At 40.5% G+C, this 18757-nt stretch overlaps 1 protein-coding gene across 1 annotated transcript in view; it reads left to right on the top strand.

Moving 5' to 3' along the window:
* Positions 1 to 7068, top strand: part of GNA12 (G protein subunit alpha 12) — a 33406-nt gene extending 26338 nt beyond the window's left edge. The window contains exons 3-4 of the mRNA XM_033166847.1: positions 3794 to 3844; positions 5280 to 7068. Of these exons, the coding sequence (XP_033022738.1) occupies positions 3794 to 3844; positions 5280 to 5849 (621 nt within the window). The 3' untranslated portion in view covers positions 5850 to 7068. The remainder of the gene's footprint in view (positions 1 to 3793; positions 3845 to 5279) is intronic.
* The last annotated feature ends 11689 nt before the right edge of the window (positions 7069 to 18757 follow it).

The raw sequence follows: 18757 nt of genomic DNA, 5'->3' as shown, positions 1-18757 counted from the left end.
ATTCCAAGGTTTGGTTGTTACCTTAGTGGTACAAATTCTTCAGTATACTCCAGACTTTTAGGGAAAGCTCTAGGTCAAAGCTTCTAGCCTTCTGAGAACAGGGCTATTGTAGTCTGTAACTGTAGACTAATCCCTATGTGATTGTGCAGTTCAGTATCTAAGTCATAGAGTAATAGCTGTATTATGTGGCTTAGCTGTATGTTAGGGCTTTAATTTGAAGGCAGTCCTTTATCTCAGTTAATGATGTTAGGGGCCCAGGAGCAAGTTGTTTACTATTCTATTAACTTCAACTTGTCCTAGCCTGTTTCCATTACGTCCCATTGGCTCTTTCAGTACCTGTCCATGGGTGTAGTCATCAAAATTTTGCAACATATCATTGAAGTAAATTAAGCAAGTTCATACACCTAAACCATTATGTATGACCACTTGCAAATTTAGCTTACATTTTTGATAGAGTATTTGAAGAGAAAAATACACTACTTCACTGAACTACATTGATGCTACTAGGATTGTCATTCTAGCAAAATGATGTTTGCCTTACTCTCCTTTTTTAAAGATGTCATTGCTACATTAATAAAATTCTAGCTCCTTTTACAAATGTGCTATCAGTTATAAACTGTTATAAAGTTTCCTGGCCTTCTGTTCATCTGTATAATCCCGACTGTTTTTCAGAGGCATTGAGACAGTTTAAAGTTTGTATTTCCATTATTGTGCAGAGGTTTCTAGATTAGTACTTCCACTGAAACATCACTTAACACATATGAAGCATACTGTGTTAACTACTTGGTTTTTAATGCGAGTGTTAATACTGTGAATCTTATGAGACAACTGTGTGAAACTGATGTTATTTCTTCTTAACTCTTCACTTACTAATTCTTAAGAATCGGCTCAATTATCTGATGCAACCCAAACTTAAAACATCCCAGATCAGTGTCTCCTTTGGGGGGAAATGAACTGAGCGTAGGATTTATACTCTTGCCCAACTTGCGAAACTGGATGGGGAATATTTGCTTTTATCTGAGTTATAAATATCGCCAGTGGAATGTAATTCACAGGCTGCATCTGTAACAGGGGTTGGGAATCTATGCCCCACCCTTGATGTTGCTGGACTACAACTCCCATCTTTACTGGCCATTGGCCATGCTGACTGGGGCTACTGGAAATTGGAGTCCAACAGTTCTAGAGAGTCACAGGTTCCATGCCTCTGGTTTTATAATTATAAAACTCTTTAATATCCATAGCACTTCAAAGTGCAAGTAGGTGTGCAGCAGGTAGAGTTGCAGCTGGTTGTACACCTGATCCCTGCAGAAAGCAGGATTGAACTCTCCAAGTGCTATGTGGGGAGTACAGCTCTGATCTGGCCCATTGGGTCAAAAAGGTTCCCCACCTCTGCTTTAGGTAGAGGTCTGCCTGCATAATAATTTTGATTTAGTGGCATCAGTGTTAAGAGTCCCACATAGTCATAAGCCAGTGGTTCTGAAAGGATGTGTGGCACTTGAAAATAGCAAGTATGGCAGAAATACTCAAGAAACATTTAAACATTTCAGTGTAGTATAATGTAGCATAGATTACTATCAAAATAATATTTTAATTTGCAGAATATGGGGGGAGGGGGAAATCAAGCAATTTTAGGTGTTGTTTCTTTTAGTTTTCCAGTGTATTTCTTATCAATTAAAAAATGGGGTGTGGTGCATGCAAATTTTTATTCTGAAAGTGTGGTACAGAGAAAAGGACAGTTGAGGACCACTGTCATAAACTATATTTCTGTACTTTGGGAACTATGAAGCAGCCAGTGAAAATGAAGCTCTTGTTCCTGCGAGATTAGAAAGAAAACACCCCACTGTCAATGCCAACACAGCGGTTTGACTTCACCCCTGGAGGTGGTTCAGACAGAAGGATGCAAAAAAAAATGTTGGTTTTAGCTTATATTTTTGTATTAATGGATATTATTTTTATATTGTATATATATTGTAAACTACCGGTACTTAGAGATTCTTTAAAAAAGATGGAGTGGTTTAGAAATGCTTTTTTAAAATAAAATATATGTATCTGGAACTTTTACAGATGCTCTTTTTTGTAACTCCTGGTCTGGATTTAAACTTAAACTGTGAAGTAAATTTAGGAACTGGGCTTCATAGAATCATAATCAGGAAAACTAAATTAATCCTTTGTCCTGGGAAAAGCAAAAGGTTAATGGGCTAGCAAATGTAGACCGAATGATCTAATATCTTATCTAATATTAGAATAAATTAACTAGAGGGAAGCTTTTAAACTACTGGTAGAAAAATATCAGAACTGTTAACACTCTTTATATATATAAAAAAGGTTGCTGATCACCTAGCTAAAGCTTCAAGTGTGAAATTTCTGCAGTTTGCGCCTGTGCTTCATCTGACAACAGCAAATTAAGTTGGCTTTGTCCCTGGGAGACCTCATATGGAGTCCATATCTCATGAGTGCTAAATCCATGAAGAAACAAAGTCCTACTGATGCTAGCTTCTTTATACACAACTAAAAATTGTGTATACATTACATCAGAGCTTTCCAAACTTTTCATGTTGGTGACACATTGCACAGTAATTCAGTTTTACTATCAAATTGAGCATTTGTGCAACACACATACACACTGCAGCCAACTCACAAACGTGTCGTGACACACTGTTTGGAAAGCCCTGCATTGCATCATGTCTTAACACCAAACAAGTTGTTGTCTAGGTGCTTTTGCGTGCAGACTCTTTCCAAAGTGGCTGTTCCAAATGTCAATGCACTGAGCAAGACCCTCTGTTTCTTGTTAACTTGTTAAGTGTCACAAATGAAAATGACACAAGAGTCCCCACAGTCCTCCCTTTTAAGACCAAAGCAGGAAGAAGCTCTACAATATAAGCCAGAAATATCCAAAGAACAAGATATGAAGCTCAAAGTAATGCTGAAATGTGGGACCTGGCCTATTTCAGGCCCTGCTGCTCATAGTTCCGGATTTTCCAATTCCCAGTTGTGCAGTGACTCATGGCTGCTGCTCAACAATGGGAACATCACCTCCCATGTGGTCCCAGTTGGCAAGATTGAGTCAGAGGATATACAGCATAGCATATACAGCAGTGCAAAATTAATCATCCAACCTTTTGTGTTTAACTCTTTGGGTAGGAGGAACAGGAATAATAATGAGAATATAATATTGTGTACCACAAAGCAAACACTAATGATAATTGAGCAGCTTAATTCTTTGAAACAGAATAATAAATATTTAGTTTTGGGGACTTTTTTAAAAAGACTGTTGAACTAGGGCTTCCTTTCTCTCTAGCCAGCATTCATTGCTGCTATTAGCTTAGAGTCAGAAACATTTTGCATCTCAAGGGTGAAAGGAAACCTGCTAGATTGTCCAAGTCCCAGTTGCTCTGAAGCAGCAGGTTTTGACATGCCATTCCTGTTCTTACTCTTCCTGTATGGTTGCTTCAGAGTAATCTGGAAGGTATTTCCTGGAGGACCTGCTTCTGGACATGAAGGAAGTAGATCAGGATTTTCAGTTGCATGTGATGGCCTTAATTGGAAACCATGTAAAGGCTGTATACCCTTTTCAGATTGGAAATGACTGGACTGAGCTATATTTTGTTGGAAGGCTACGTTACTTGGCATTATGTGTTTCCACATGCTGGTCTTTTCAAACTTGTTTTCAGAGGTTATCAGTGATAATATATCGCTTCAGTACAGTGAAGGTTTCCCCCCCTCTTTAAACATGGTTTGGCTTTGTAAACCCCAGTTCCAGAAATTAGCTGCAAATGTCCTCTTCTCTCAACAGGGTGAATCGGTGAAATATTTTCTGGATAATCTGGACCGGATTGGCCAATTGGTGAGATTTACTTTTTCTTTGCCCCATTCTGTCCTCCAGTACCTAATGTATTGTACCTTTTTATGTTCTTTGTCTGATATGCTCAAACCATATGGCAGTGAAGAAAACAAAAACCTGTTTTTGAGAGAAACAGCAGTATTAAGATGCAAAGATGACAGAAAACTGAATGTGTGTACAAATGCACAGTGTAGAAAATGCAGAACTAAATGGAGAATCACCAAGCAGAACTAAACTCTGCTTACTGTCCTCCTCAACCATCCATTAACTCAGTGGTTCCCAAATTCCCCCCACCCCAGGACTATTTAAAAATTGAAGGTGTTTGTGAGCTACTTAATGATTTTTCTGCCTGTGGTAGCAAATTAATTCCATAGAATTCAAATAGTAATACAGTAAAATAAATAAAAATACAATAAAAATACAATTAAAAATAATATGAATATTGATGTGCCATCTCCCATTTCAACCACAAATCTAGATAACTGAATGAAGCTCGACTAACACTGGTAAATTCACTGACCACAGTTTGGGAACACCTGCAGTCACTGTTTCCAGTTCTATCTACTCTGTGGCGAAAGACAACAGTTCCTAAGTGAATAATGTTTACAACCCACCACCCACCCACCTAAAAAAGAATATTGTACATAAAGTAGTTAGTACAATTCATATCCCATTTGGGAATTATGCAATTGCTTATATTCATATACTGTCACACAAACAACCTTTTTGTCTTAATACTTGCAATATGAAGTATTAGGACAAAAAGGTTGTTTGTGTGACAGTATGTGATTATAGGCAATTGAATAATTCCCAAATGGGATATGAATTGTATGGAACTGTCAGCAAGTCAGAGAGAGAGAGAGAGAGAGAGAGAGAGAGAGAGAGAGAGAGAGAGAGAGAGGTGGAACAAAAATAGGTCTGCATTGTTGCTCAATTCATTGCAAAGTTGTTAAATAGACCACATCATTTTACTTTGGATGTAATGGCAGTGAGACTTGGCCAGGGGAAGCAGCAGTGAAACTTGCATGTTGTAGGCTGTCAGAAACTCCAGTTTTTATTGCATATGTTGTAAGGATGGTACACAGAATTTCAAAGGATATGTTCGTGATAGTGAGGAGGCTTGTAAACTATTCAGATTGTTACTTCAAAAATTGAATTGGTTTACAGCCAGTTCATGCAACCAAGTAGATATAATGAAAATAACTTAAGTGAAGGTGAGCTGTTCATGTAGCAGAGTGGCCTTGTGATTCACTTACAGAACTTGACTCAACTCACATTTTCAGCAGAGCAGGTTGTTTAAGATTGATCATTAGTTTCTTTTCTCCTTCCTTTATCCCTCTGGTCACTACCCTGACTCAGTGTATCTGTACCCTCTTTCAATGGAAGCAGCTGTTGATCCATTTTGATATTTTCCCTGCCTCCATGTCTCTTTCTGCAGAACTATTTTCCCAGTAAGCAAGACATCTTGCTGGCTAGAAAAGCTACCAAGGGGATTGTGGAGCATGACTTTATCATCAAGAAGATTCCTTTCAAAATGGTCGATGTGGGTGGACAACGGTCTCAACGCCAAAAATGGTTTCAGTGTTTTGATGGGATAACATCTATACTATTCATGGTCTCCTCAAGTGAATATGATCAGGTCCTTATGGAAGATAGACGCACAAATAGACTAGTTGAATCTATGAACATTTTTGAAACCATTGTCAACAACAAGCTCTTTTTTAATGTCTCCATCATTCTCTTCCTTAACAAAATGGACCTACTTGTGGAGAAAGTGAAGAATGTCAGCATAAAGAAGTACTTCTCAGACTTCAGGGGTGATCCTCACCGGCTGGAAGATGTTCAGCGTTACCTGGTACAGTGTTTTGACAGAAAGCGGCGGAATCGCAGTAAACCCCTCTTCCATCATTTCACCACAGCCATAGACACTGAAAACATCCGCTTTGTGTTCCATGCTGTGAAGGATACAATCCTTCAGGAAAACCTTAAGGATATTATGTTGCAGTGAAGGAAAACTGAAGGAAAACTGTCTGTTCAAACCTAGCCTAGTTGAAGGCCCAACCTTTATAGCCTATATGATGGATTTTTTAAAAAAGATCCATGCTGTTACTTGGCTCAAGGAAGCTGCAAAATAGCCAGTCCCAACGGAGGAGCAACAAGCAGAAGGATTGTGAGAGCTCAAGCTAGCTACTGTATCACTTAACTAAAAACAAACAAACAAAAACTACTGAAAGTAGTAAATTGCAAGTGCAGTGCCTTCTTTTGAACTCTGAATAACATTATAGCCTTCTGCCTTTTGAAAAGATAATTCTAAGTTTGAAAAATGACGTAAAGACATTTTGTGTTCTTTAATCCACTGTCATTGTGCAAGAGAGTTTGTTGGTTGTAAAGCCTGTCTGCCTCACTTGTTTTGGGTGCTGAATTAACAAATCCAATAAGTTCATTGATACTTCTATTCAGAGAATACATTGCAATATGTCAATATCTAGGTTTGGTGTACACAAAATTGTTTGCCAGTAACCAGACTATGCTTGCCAAAATGATTATCCAGATCTTCTTTGAGACTTTCTACAGTTTCCCTCTTGTCGAAGTTTACAACTGTAAATTGAACTTGGCTGGCCACACTAGTGAATTTCATTTTAGCAATTGGCCTGAAAGGGGGCAGAAATCCAAGACCTGGGTTGGTGCAACACAGGGCTGAACTTTGCACTACATGTTACAGTGTTTATTGCATCATGGAAAATAAGACTTCTACTTTCTTTTTATTTTACTTTTCATATAGCATGAGGCTGGAGCTCACACCTCAGATGCTCTGCTGAGACATTAACTCTGTTCTCAAACCTATAGTTGGAACTATATGAAAACTTGCTCTTGACAGAATATTATGTATGAGACATATTATGGGTGTTCTCATAAAAGGGAAGCTAATGCTATTCCTTAGCCAAATGTTTGGTAAGCAGAGGCTGTTCATAGCACTAAAGCCAAATGCTCTTGAGGTTTCCACTTCACAGCTGCACTGAGTTTGGAAAGAAGAGCTCTGCTTTGAACTCATCCTTAATTGTTGCTGTATGAATTTACTAGGCTATATAATATACACTTAAAATATTGTAAACTGTCAAGTTTATAGTTGCCCCTTTAAGGCTACTACAGAGTACATGTGAATTTGCAGGAGGCTGTGAATAATGTTGATGTGAACTTACTTTTTAATTCTAAAGTGTTGAATTTAACTATGGGTGCCTATTTTGTGTGTACTGATGTTTCACACTCTGTCTGATATGAGGTATGTATTAACTACACTAAACCCTACATTTTCAGTGCAATAGGCTTTATTCAGGGATCTTCTTAAACATAAGAAATGTTTAACATACTTTTGGTACCATACTTGCCATATCAAATTATAAAGGGCTTATTCTTTCCTATATCGTGCTATCAGAATGCTGTAGCTTACGCCCCTATGGGACAATCATGTCTTACACAGTAGGCAAAACTCCAGGTATAAATGCCACCAATAACACCAAACTAAAACAAATCTCTCATGAATTCTGCTTGGACAAATTCCAGGATTTTTTTTCCCTGTGGGGATTACTCACATTTATATAAGCATGTTTTTGTGTGGTGTACCCTACTTTGAACCAGAAATTTTCCACTCTTATAGTGATATTTGTGCAAAATCAAGCTAAGTTTTGGAAATTAATAAAGAGTTTGTCTCCTACTTTTTATCTAAAACTAAAATTTTAATAAGATGATAACCACATAGTGGCAGCAGACTTTTCACCCTTTTGAGATGAAATTACATTTGGAGACTTTCTAGTGACACTAGTCTTACTTTCTAGGACCAATGATTTTACTATTTTCATATCTGCTTCTAGAAAAGAAAACTATTACAATTTTGCCATGAGTACGCTAAGGTGTTGAATAATTTTGCAGGCTATGGCTATTCAAGGGTTAAGGGGAATGCCGATTGCCGATTTCTATTCATTGGGTTTCTTCATTGATGTCTCTTTTGAAAATTGAAATTCCACATGCCTAAAAAGATGTTTGATTTGTGTTTCTCAAATAGCTATCTTGACATGAGAAGTTTCAAGAGCAGTTTGTGATGTGGAATATGCAGCTGCTTTTAAATGAGAAAATTCCCATTAGACATGTTCACAACCCATGGCATTTGTAAGTAGCTCTTATGTATTCTGGTCACAATATTTTAATTTGATTCCTCAGCAGTAATATACAATCTAGAAGGAGCCTTGACTATTCAATTAAAAAATTGAACTTGATGTATTTTCTACCCAAAAGTGCCTCGGTTTTACCTATTAACTTTTCTTTGCCCTTAAGTGGCAGAGACTAGCACAAACCCGTTTATAACAATCTGAACTATGCCACCACTTGCGTTTTAAAATAAAAACTTAGAAATAATATGCTGCAGTTCTCAAATTGTTCTTTTTCTTACAACTCTTTCTGGCAGTGTATTTCTTTTTCTGTATGGCTACCGTAGTATTTGCATGTAAAATGTATTATATTACTGTGTTCCTTTGGTATCAGATAGTTATCTTTTGGTATGATGGAAGCCCTTTGCTGGGGCAAATTTACCTTAAAGATTTTGGTAGCCAGATTAAGGCTGCAATCCTAAACTATGTCTACCTAGCAGTAAACTCAATTGAATTCAGTGGGACTTGATTCCCAGTAAATGGAGATTAGGATTGCAGTCAAAATCAAGTTCAACCTAATCTATTTTTCAGCCAATTTATTTTGCCATTTAAGATGCTGTTAGCTCTAGTTCTCCAGCTTCTCATCCCTTCATCTGCATGCCTTGGTCATGATCACACACTGATACAATTCTTGTGATTAACATTGTAGTAGAAGCTTAGCATCTAACAGGCAGGATGTTTTAACAATTTCAGGATTTACAGTGCAGTCTGGTTTAAATAACTAGTTGGAATCCTAAAAGTATCTTTTAACAGTATAGCTTCACACAGATAAGGGAAACCTCTTTTCTAATCATAGCACTGCTCATATACTGTGTTTCAATAGTTTGCTTTGAATTCAAAATCTTTTTTTGCAATCCAGTACAGTAGTATTGGGTGCTCTACAACCGTTGAATTACCCGCTCTTTCTTCCTCTTGCCAAAGCCACAAGACATTTGCCTTTAATTGTAACCCTTGAGAACATTTTGTCCTGAGTGCAATTAGCAGGGAAAAGAAAGATTTGTTGTTGGAATACTTGATGTAATGCTACTTTTAAGCTGGGAAATGGGTTACACATCAGACAGTCTATTACAGGCCTTGAACTTACGCTTTGCCATATTACATACGAAACAGGCTTCATCTTCATCTTCTCATTTGTCAGAGGAAGATTTGCTGTAAATAATGTATATTGTGCATTTGGTGTTTCTAGCCATGGACAAAGAGGATTCCCCCTCCTTCTATGTCTTTAACAGGGTGTGTGTGCATATATGTGTATTTACATGCATGTGCACACACAGATGGAAATAGACTTTCCGCTGAAAATCTGCTTATTTTTATATAAACTCCAGGAGCAAGGACTTGCCCGGGGGGGGGGGGAATCATTTTTCATGAAATGGCAGCTGCAAGTTGGCTTGAGTTCACAGCTCCTATGTTACACTGCATATTCAAGTGGACTGTGCACATGAACAGAATTTACCATGTTAGCATAACAGAATATTGTTGAAACTGACTCTTGAGTTTATCAATTTAGCAACTGTGTTATCCAAAATAAAGAGTAGCATTCTGCCATCCCCATAAATTTCTAAGGGATGAACAGAGATTACCGTACTTGGCCAGTTTGAGGCCCATTAAAAAAGACTTTCTGTGGCTCTGAGATAGTGACTAAAATACCACCCCTGCTGTGGATATGGTAGATGTTTCTACTTCTGCCACCAATTCATTTCACTGATTTAAAGAACCATTCTCAATGGGCCAGCAAGTTACCTAGGATTTAGCAAACCTCCCATAGTTTTAGCTCTCTGTAGGCAGCAATTACTATAGTCCAAACAACAAAAATTGCACCAACCCTCGAGGGTTGGGTTTTTTGGTGATGAGCTAAAAGTATTTTGTTGGGAGGGAGAGATTTGGAGGAGGATCTAGTTTCTAGACTTTCAAACAGTGCTGCTTAAGCATTAACGGTATGTGTATTGAAATAAAATGCATTGAAACAAAAGCCACCAATGAAGAGCCTGTATGCTTTCCCCCAGAATAAGGACTTGGCAGCATATTAAAACAACTTATTGGCACTACTGTAGCTATTGGCACACACATTATAAATCTTTTCTTTTCAGCCTGCCTGTTTGTTTATAACTGGGACATGCAAATTTAGGTTTCTTCCAATGTGCTGTTGAGAGGCTTTGGCTATGCAGAAGGTCTGATAAATGTTCTAAAAGGCAGGCAAGTATCCTCTTCAAAACCAACAAAATCAAGCCTTTAGCATTTGGGCCCCTCATACCTTAAAAAAACTGTTCCTTATTTTACTCCATTGTGTACTTTCATATCAACCAAGACTGTTCTCATGATTTATGTGCCAAATTCAAACTGCAAAGGCACACAGAATGGTATTTTCAGTGGTTGTTCCACAATGGTAAAATTCCATTCCCTTGTCAAAATACGACCTGAATACTTTCTTGGAAGCATTCAAAAATATAGTTCATACACTAGGTAAAAAAAAACCCACAGAGAAGCAACAGTATGGCAAAACCCTTATTAGGACCAACCTAAACATTACAAAATCCACTTTCTAGAAGCACTGTAAGAGCTGAAACAGATGCATAGTTTGTACCACTGGGCATGTGGGCAGGTTAATCAAATGTTTGAATGATTTCCACATAAAAGTCTACCTGCACACACAAACCTACACACTGGAGAGGGGAGGAAGGCTGGTCCTGGCTTGCTTGTTTAGTACTTCCAGGATCTCTCATGTGGGCCCAAACATCTCTACCAACCCAGATGATTTAGCCCAGCAACAACTACATCACATGGGAGTTGTTCCCCAGACTACCTCAAGAGTTCTCCAAAGATTTCCCTTAGCACACCTGGCCTATAGCATGTTAGTGGGTTCTTATTGGTAGAGATTATACATAAGAGCAATACAGAGTGGCCGTGCTGCAATTGATCTGCCTGGGGACAATTTCATCTGGTTCCCTTCCCTGGTTGGTTGGTGGCTGAAGAAAGCAGCATAAATCCAAGTTTGTGTTTGTTTTCTGTACACTATCTTGGGGGCTTTAGGTCAAAAGTTGGGAGCAGAATAATTGAAAAAATTAAATAGGGAACTGACAAAAATGCTGCCTAGTGTTGACATTATACCTGAGAAGTGATTTCAGAAATGTCTTCCTTTTCAAGTGGTGCTTCATCTATATTCCACATATTTGCACAAGTAGGCTAGTTTTATACCCATATTGCAGACATAGTAGTGGTTTGCCTACAGCTACTAGTGAAGCACAATTGACATGGATGCTTGGTTTCTTGCTCACAATTGCACAACTGCACCGTACCAGCTCTAGGGCAGTATTCCATGCTCAGTGGTGCATATAGAATACTGCCCTAGAGCTCGTATAGTGTAGTGAATCATCAGAAAATTGGTTATTGTGGACAGAAAAGGCCTGTTTGCCTTAATCTTTAACTTTAGCAAAAAAAAAAAGAAAAGCTTAATTATTGTTGAAAGGTGACAAATTTAAAAATAAGTTGTGATGAAAGTGCCATAATTCATACTGGTAGTATTTTTTATTGTGTGCTTAAAAACAACCCTGGTATTTTGTAAGCACTAAAAGAGTATAATTCTTTGTGACCTATTTTGCTGTGATCGCATCAGCTTATGAAAGCTGTGTATTAGATTTTTAAAATGTGGTGTAAAAATGTGTATTATAGCTTTGAATTAGCTTACTGTTTTGTATATATGAATTTTGTAAATCTATTAAAATGTGACTTGTTACTGTACTTTCTAGTGAAGTGTCTGTAAAATAATTTAAGTTCTGTTAGAGAATAGTGGTGGTCATGTACGCTATAATACGGGGTCAGCAACCAGCAGTCTCTGAGCTGCATCTTACTTCCACAGAAACTGGCAGGCAATACTGCATCTAAGACACCTCCTTTTGCCAGAAGCAGATATGTGAGGCAGCCAAAAAATGAAGTGGGTTCAGGGGGGAAGAGGAAGGATGATGCCATTTAGACAATGGTTAAAGGAGGTTTGGCTTAGCTGGTTAATTTTTGAGGAAGTAGAAGAGCTGGCCTGTTGCTACTGCTGTGTTACCGTTGACTCCTTCATAAATCTAGTTGCTGCTTTAAACAATTTTAGTAGAGCAACTGTTCATTACAGCAGTAACTTTCTGTATATGGCATCTCAAAGTTTAATATGTTGTGCTATGAGATTTTGTAGCAATAGTCTACTTCATCAGATGCAATAAATAGGCAGTGGGTTCCTGGAACTATATACAGACAACTCTCTTTTTTTAAAAAAAATAAATTTTTATTATTTTTCCAAATATACAACCAATCAATTCAACATCTAACACAAATTATATTCAACCATTGCTCCGCCGAGCTTTGACTTCCCTCCCCCACGTCAGTTGGTTTTCTAGTCCAATCTTATCGCACAGTTTTTATTCCTCCATATTAACCTATGTCAAAGGTTTATTCCAATCCTACCAGTGTCTTCAAACTTCCTCTATTCAATCTTAAGTACTCCACAAATTTACTCCATTCTTTTCGAAACCTCGAGTCGTCCTGGTTTCTGACCCTGCCGGTCAGTTTTGCAAGTTCAGCATATTCCGCCATCTTCGTCTGCCACTCATCAATCGTTGGTAATTCCTGTAATTTCCATTTTTGGGCAAGCAGTATTCTCGCTGCAGTTGTTGCATACATGAACAGTCTTTTGTCCCTCTTAGCTATTTCATCTCCCATCAAGCCCAATATCCTATTGGTATACAGACAACTCTCAACGCTGGGGTTACTTTCCAGGGATAGCGCATCAGGCCAAACTTGTGTATAGCCAAACATACTACGTTCAATGGTGGGTGGGATTGGTTGGCATCCATCTGTCTTGGGAGACAATGGAACAGTGCGCCTTCAGGAGGAAGTCAAAAAACTGGAGAGTTACAGTGCCTGCTGTGGCTGTAGATAAAGATACAGAAGAGACATGTTTTCTTGCATCTGGGGCAGATGAAGGCGTCCAATTGTGCTACTGCGGGTGTACCCTGCGGGTGTTTCTTCTTACTGCACTCTTCCCAGTGGGTGGGATTACCAAAGTCTTCTTTCCCAGATGTCCACCCCCTTTTTTAAAAAAATTAATGTTTGTTGTCAAGTGCATAAAGCTGAATGCAGACAAGTTAAATGAGCGCAAGTTGTGAGTTACCTGTATTCATCTTTTGGAGGCAAAATGTTGTTTTCAAAGGGCATATTTTTAAAATGCAATGCAGAGATACTGTTGTATGTCACTGGTATTCAACAGGGGTTCCAGGAGCTCATTGAAGATGTGCTACAGCCATAGCACTTTCTCTTAAAAATAGAGAAGGTAAAAGACTTTAACACATACAGTAAATTGGGACCCCCTTTTGGGCTTGGTTTGGGGAGGCACATTTAGAAATCTAAAATGGTTGTGGGTACCACAAAATATCCATTCCACATATGAAGAAGTTGTTGGTGCTCAGGTCCTCTGCAAAAGACAAAGCACCACCCAAATACACAGAAACAGACAAAACACTCCCTAAAACAACAGCAACAGCAAAGTTTAAGCACTTTAAAAAAAAATAGTGAGTGGACAGGGGACCTCAGCAGATGCGAGGAGGGTAGCCAGAATCCCTTCCTCTTTAGAGGCATTTCATGCTGCGCCATGGATTTAAGGCTGCAGTTGTACTTAGTTGATGGCACCTGTTAAGTCATTTCTCTTCCGCTGCACAGAATCCAATAATAGCAACATGATTTACATCTGCCTCTCTTTCCCTGATGTCAGCCATGGCTTTTCACTGTACACTGTACGGTTCTTCATACATTACTCCTTGCTATGTTCATGACACTTTTGTGGAGGAAAAGGTACGGAAATTGTAGAATCTTAGAGTTGGAAGGGATCCAAGGGTCATCTAGTCCACACACACACACACACATACACACACACACCCCTCCAAGGCAGATAACTCAGCTAAAGCAGCTAAAAACATCTTCCAAATGAGTAGCTGAAATTTTCACAACATTACCTGTTGCACATCTTGGGGGGGGGGGGGAATCACTTGATGGTGACATGAACACAGTAGTGCAGATTCCACCTTATTCTACCACCTGAATTTTCCCCACCGTGAACAAGCTGTGCCATCCGATTGCAGGGTGAGTAGGTTCCTTGTCTACAGTTTAATGTATTCACTGTGATCCTAAACGACTGGGAGACTTGAGTACTTTCTACCTTGCCATCTCACTTTATTTTTCAGTGTTAGCTCTGTGAGTAAGCAGAACAAAGTTTGGCCAAGGCTAGGACGGATGCCGCCACATGGAGGATGTTGCACAACCTACTTAACCAAAGTGATGAGACAGAGAGAGTGAGCAAGCCAGTCAATCCAGACCAGCAGCGTTGGAACAGGATTTCCAGGGTGTTTTAGGCCTCTACTCAGCAACAAGTATTAAAACAAGGGTGGCTCTCCAAATGTTACTAGGTTACAATTTTCATTATCCCTGGCTATTAGGCATGCTGAGGAGAGTCTATTCTTTTGGGGGGATATTCAGCCTTTCTGATTCCAAAATATCAAGAAATAGGAAAATCAGATAATCCAGCAGCAATGTATCTCTTACATTCATAAACCAGGGGAAATGGATAGGTCTACCATGATGCCTAAGAACAGACAGTGTGGGGATCAGGGATCTTCTTGGCTTTCACTTGGCCCTTGTGCGAGAGCTGGTGGTACTTGGGTCAGATGTGGCTTCTAGTTGTTGTTCCATTTTAGACAATGACCTGAAAAGCAGGAACAGAGCAATTTCTGCATCCCACTTGCTGAATGCTTCCTGTCAGCATTCACACTCTCCATGTAGCTGTTTGAGAGCCTACAAATTGTTGCATGAACGCACAGAGTGGATTATTGTGAAGCACCTCATTTCCCAATGCTTGAAATTGTCAAAAGCCGTCTGCAGCAGGGATGCCAGCAGAATGAGCTTGCCTGGCAAGGACTGGATTGCTGCCACTGATGTATAACTCTTAGTTGTGTGGCTCTTGGATTCAAGGCTGCTGAGGTACAAGTGGACCTTTTTCACTTTGAAGCCATTTACAAAGCCCCCCCCCCCCCCCCGTGAGTGAGCTGTGACTCGGCAGCATTGCCATAATTCAGCAGGCAGGCTCCCAATTCAGGATGGAGGGGCCTCTTCCCTATTAAGCTCAATAACAATAGACCCCTGTGTGTGCACAGCTTGTAATTCTAAGTGGCCCAACCAGTGAAACAACTGGAACTCTTTCCTGCCCCCAGCATGCAATGTGGCCTAACATTTGGTATTCACCTCATGCTTCTTTGCAGATGGACTCAGCTGTTTGACTCATGAACCTGAACTCTAAATAAATCAAAGAAAACTAAAGCCAGAAAACCTTACCATGTAATGCAAAGGGTTTGTTCCCTCTCCCCCCCACACACCCCTTCAGGTTCATGAGTTTAAAAGTTGTGACGTGCCGAGACTGCAGCCATATAGTTATCAAAGGGGCTGTGATGTTTGTGCTTCACAGATGACTCTGGGGTCCTCCCCAACTTACTTTGTAGTGCAAGGTCCCAAGTTCGATTCCCAGGTAGGGCTGGGAATATTCCATAACTGAAAGCCTAGCAAGAGACTGCCAGTCAGGGTTGAGAATACTGAGTTGGATTAGGCCAATGTCTAAGTGTCAGGCCTCTTCCTATGTTCATAAACAAAAGTCACTGGGAACCTGAGACCTCCGCTCCAACCAAGGGGACTGTCCCTGCCCACCTGCCTGTGCCTCTGTTGGCATGTAAAGACCCTTATTGTCTCTTCTTCCTAATTGCCATCCTAGTCTTCCTTCTGTGTTGCCCCTTTGGCCTGATGGCGGGCTTTGAGCAAATTCATGGGGAATAAGGCTCTCAGTGGCTACATACTGATGGCTATGTACACACACACACACCAAGTGTTGGAGGCAGTAGGCCTCTAAATGCTCATTGCTGGGAATCAGAAGTGGGGAGTGCTGTTCCACTCCGGTCCTACCTGTGGGCTTTCCATAGGCATCTGGTTGACCTCTGTGAGATGCTGGACTAGATGGGCCTCTGCTTTGAACCATCAGCTAGTCTCTTCTTACGTACTTATGGCTATAGTTTGAAAGCATGTCAAAGTGCAAGTAGAAAAATAGGTACCGCTCCGGCAGGAAGGTAAACGGCGTTTCCGTGTGCTGCTCTGGTTTGCCAGAAGCAGCTTTGTCATGCTGGCCACATGACCCGGAAGCTGTCTGCGGACAAACGCCGGCTCCCTTGGCCTATAGAGCGAGATGAGCGCCGCAACCCCAGAGTCGTCCGCAACTGCACCTAACGGTCAGGGGTACTTTTACCTTTACCTTTAGCCCAATCCTACGCATGCATACTTGGAAGTAAGCTCTGCTGTGTTCAGTGGCACTCCTGCTGTCCATTAGAAAACTAACTGCTGTCTATTAGAAAACTAACACCTACGGGAGAAAAGGCCTTGTCCCATCTGCACTCAAGTGATTCAGATCCCAACAAAGTCACATCATGTGGGGTTGTTGACCCTGTGTGTTTTGCTTCACTCTTCAGAGCTGACCTGCAGTGGGTATAGGAAAAACACACTGGCTCTTAATACGCAGTAGGCTCTTGATACAAACAGCACCGGCCCTACCATTACATGGAGTGAGGCATCTGCTTCAGGCAGGAGATGCTGAGGGGCAGGGAGCACATGGCCTGCCCTGTGCCAAACTAGCCTTCTACCCTTACGTGCAGTGGAAGAACTGTCCTGTTGAAGTAAGATTCAACTGCCAACCTGGGTATCTTCTGTATATGGAAGGAGTGGGGGAACCATCTTGCCCTTGACACAGCAAAATGTCCTGTGCTTGCCTGGGATACAAACTCTCCTGTTCTTCTTGCATTTGTATTGAATCCACAGATGGCTTGAGCAATGGGGCAAATTTCCAATGTGCCAAGTTAAGCCCGGGGATAACATGGTGTGAAATTGTGTGTGTACCTATTCAGCCTAAGTTATACTCAAGATTAGACCCAGTGAAATGTAAGAATGTGGCTAAGTTACATCGACTTGCGTGAAACTGAGTTGAATACAGTGGTATCTCAGGTTACAGACACTTCAGGTTACAGACTCCGCTAATCCAGAAATAGTACCTTGGGTTAAGAACTTTGCTTCAGGATAAGAACAGAAATTGTGCTTTGGCAGTGCAGCAGCAGCGGGAGGTCCTGTTAGCTAAAGTGGTGCTTCAGGTTAAGAACAGTTTCAGGTTAAGAACGAACCTCCAGAACGAATTAAGTTCTTAACCCGAGGTACCACTGTACCACCCATACACACAGAGAGATCACACACACACACACACACACAATATTGCATACCACTTCTTGCTTAAAGAGGTGCTAGATGAAGCCTGGTGAAGCAGTTGCCATAGCAACAGCAAGAGCGCTGCAAACACTTTTGCTGGCTGACGGAGGAGATGCAGACACATCTTTGCTTTTGCTTCTCGTTTATCACTTGCTGATAAAAATGAAAGAATCTAATCTAAATGTTTACTTTGAAACATTCCCTGCCTCCCTCTCTCTCCCTGTCCTTCTCCCCCCACCTCCCTTAGTGGCGTTCCCATTTTTTACATATAGTTGCTGTTTTATTTTAAGCGCCAAAAAGGAATATATAATGTTTATGTTTTGAGTGGCTGTTTTCCACAAACCAGAATGGATGTTTCCCAAGCATTGAAACAGCAATATTCAAGCAACCAGCAGGTGGCAGCAACTTGGTTTACTCTCAATGCACCATTTTCAGATGTAAATGTTTTTTGGGTGGGGAGGGGTTGTTTTCACCCAGTAATCAACAGCACTCGCCTTCCTGTGTTCACACACCATTGCATTTCATATTTTCCTTTTGAGCGATGCATTTTTCTTTTAACGTCTACTATGATTACACAATTTGAATGTAGAAAACACACTATTACTCAGACCTTCATTTTGTCTTGGTCTAATGTGCTAAGATGCACATTATTACAGCAGTGGCTTTTCAACCGTGTTCCAGCAAACGCTCCACTTATTTGGAAGATTCGCAGCAGTCCTAAGAACATCATAAAGGGCTCTGCTGGATGAGACCCAAAGCCCATCAAGTCTAGCATCCTGTTCTCGCAGTGGCCGACCGGATAGCTGTGGGAAGACCCTAAGTAGGACCTGAGTGCAACAAAACTCTCCCTATTTGTAATTCCCTGAAGCTGCAGAAAAGGCCAGTGAAAATGGCAGAATAGCTACCTTGAAAGAGAGCTTGCCTACCGCCACTGATCTTACACTGCAGCATGTGGAGAGGTTGCCAGAGAGCGCTGGGTGGGCTCAAAGTCATGTTCTCTCAGTTCAGCCAGCCTGTGTCTTGCATATCCTGAAGATCATAACAACATCTCCCAGAATCCTCTGCGTGTGCTGGGACCATGGTGCAAGAAGTTAGCACAACAGCTGAGATTTAGCATGGTTGCAAGAAGTTCTTTTTTCTGCTATAACAACTTCACGGTGAGTACCAGCACCCTTCTTCTTAAAAAAATTAAAAAGCAGCGTTTGCAAGATTATGGTTTTTAAAAAAATTTAAATTGCATTTGTTTGGAAGAACTACATCCTGGCTTCCTGTTTCTAAAGCAGGGGTAGGCAACCTAAAGCCCGGGGGCCGGATGCAGCCCAATCGCCTTCTCAATCCAGCCCACAGATGGTCCGGGAATCAGCTTGTTTTTACATGAGTAGAATGTGTCCTTTTA

This window comes from Lacerta agilis, chromosome 13 (assembly GCF_009819535.1).
Source record: "Lacerta agilis isolate rLacAgi1 chromosome 13, rLacAgi1.pri, whole genome shotgun sequence".
Classification (NCBI taxonomy): domain Eukaryota; kingdom Metazoa; phylum Chordata; class Lepidosauria; order Squamata; family Lacertidae; genus Lacerta; species Lacerta agilis.
The sequence above is the reverse complement of the archived record's forward strand: the minus strand, read 5'-3'. Positions and strand labels throughout refer to the sequence as shown.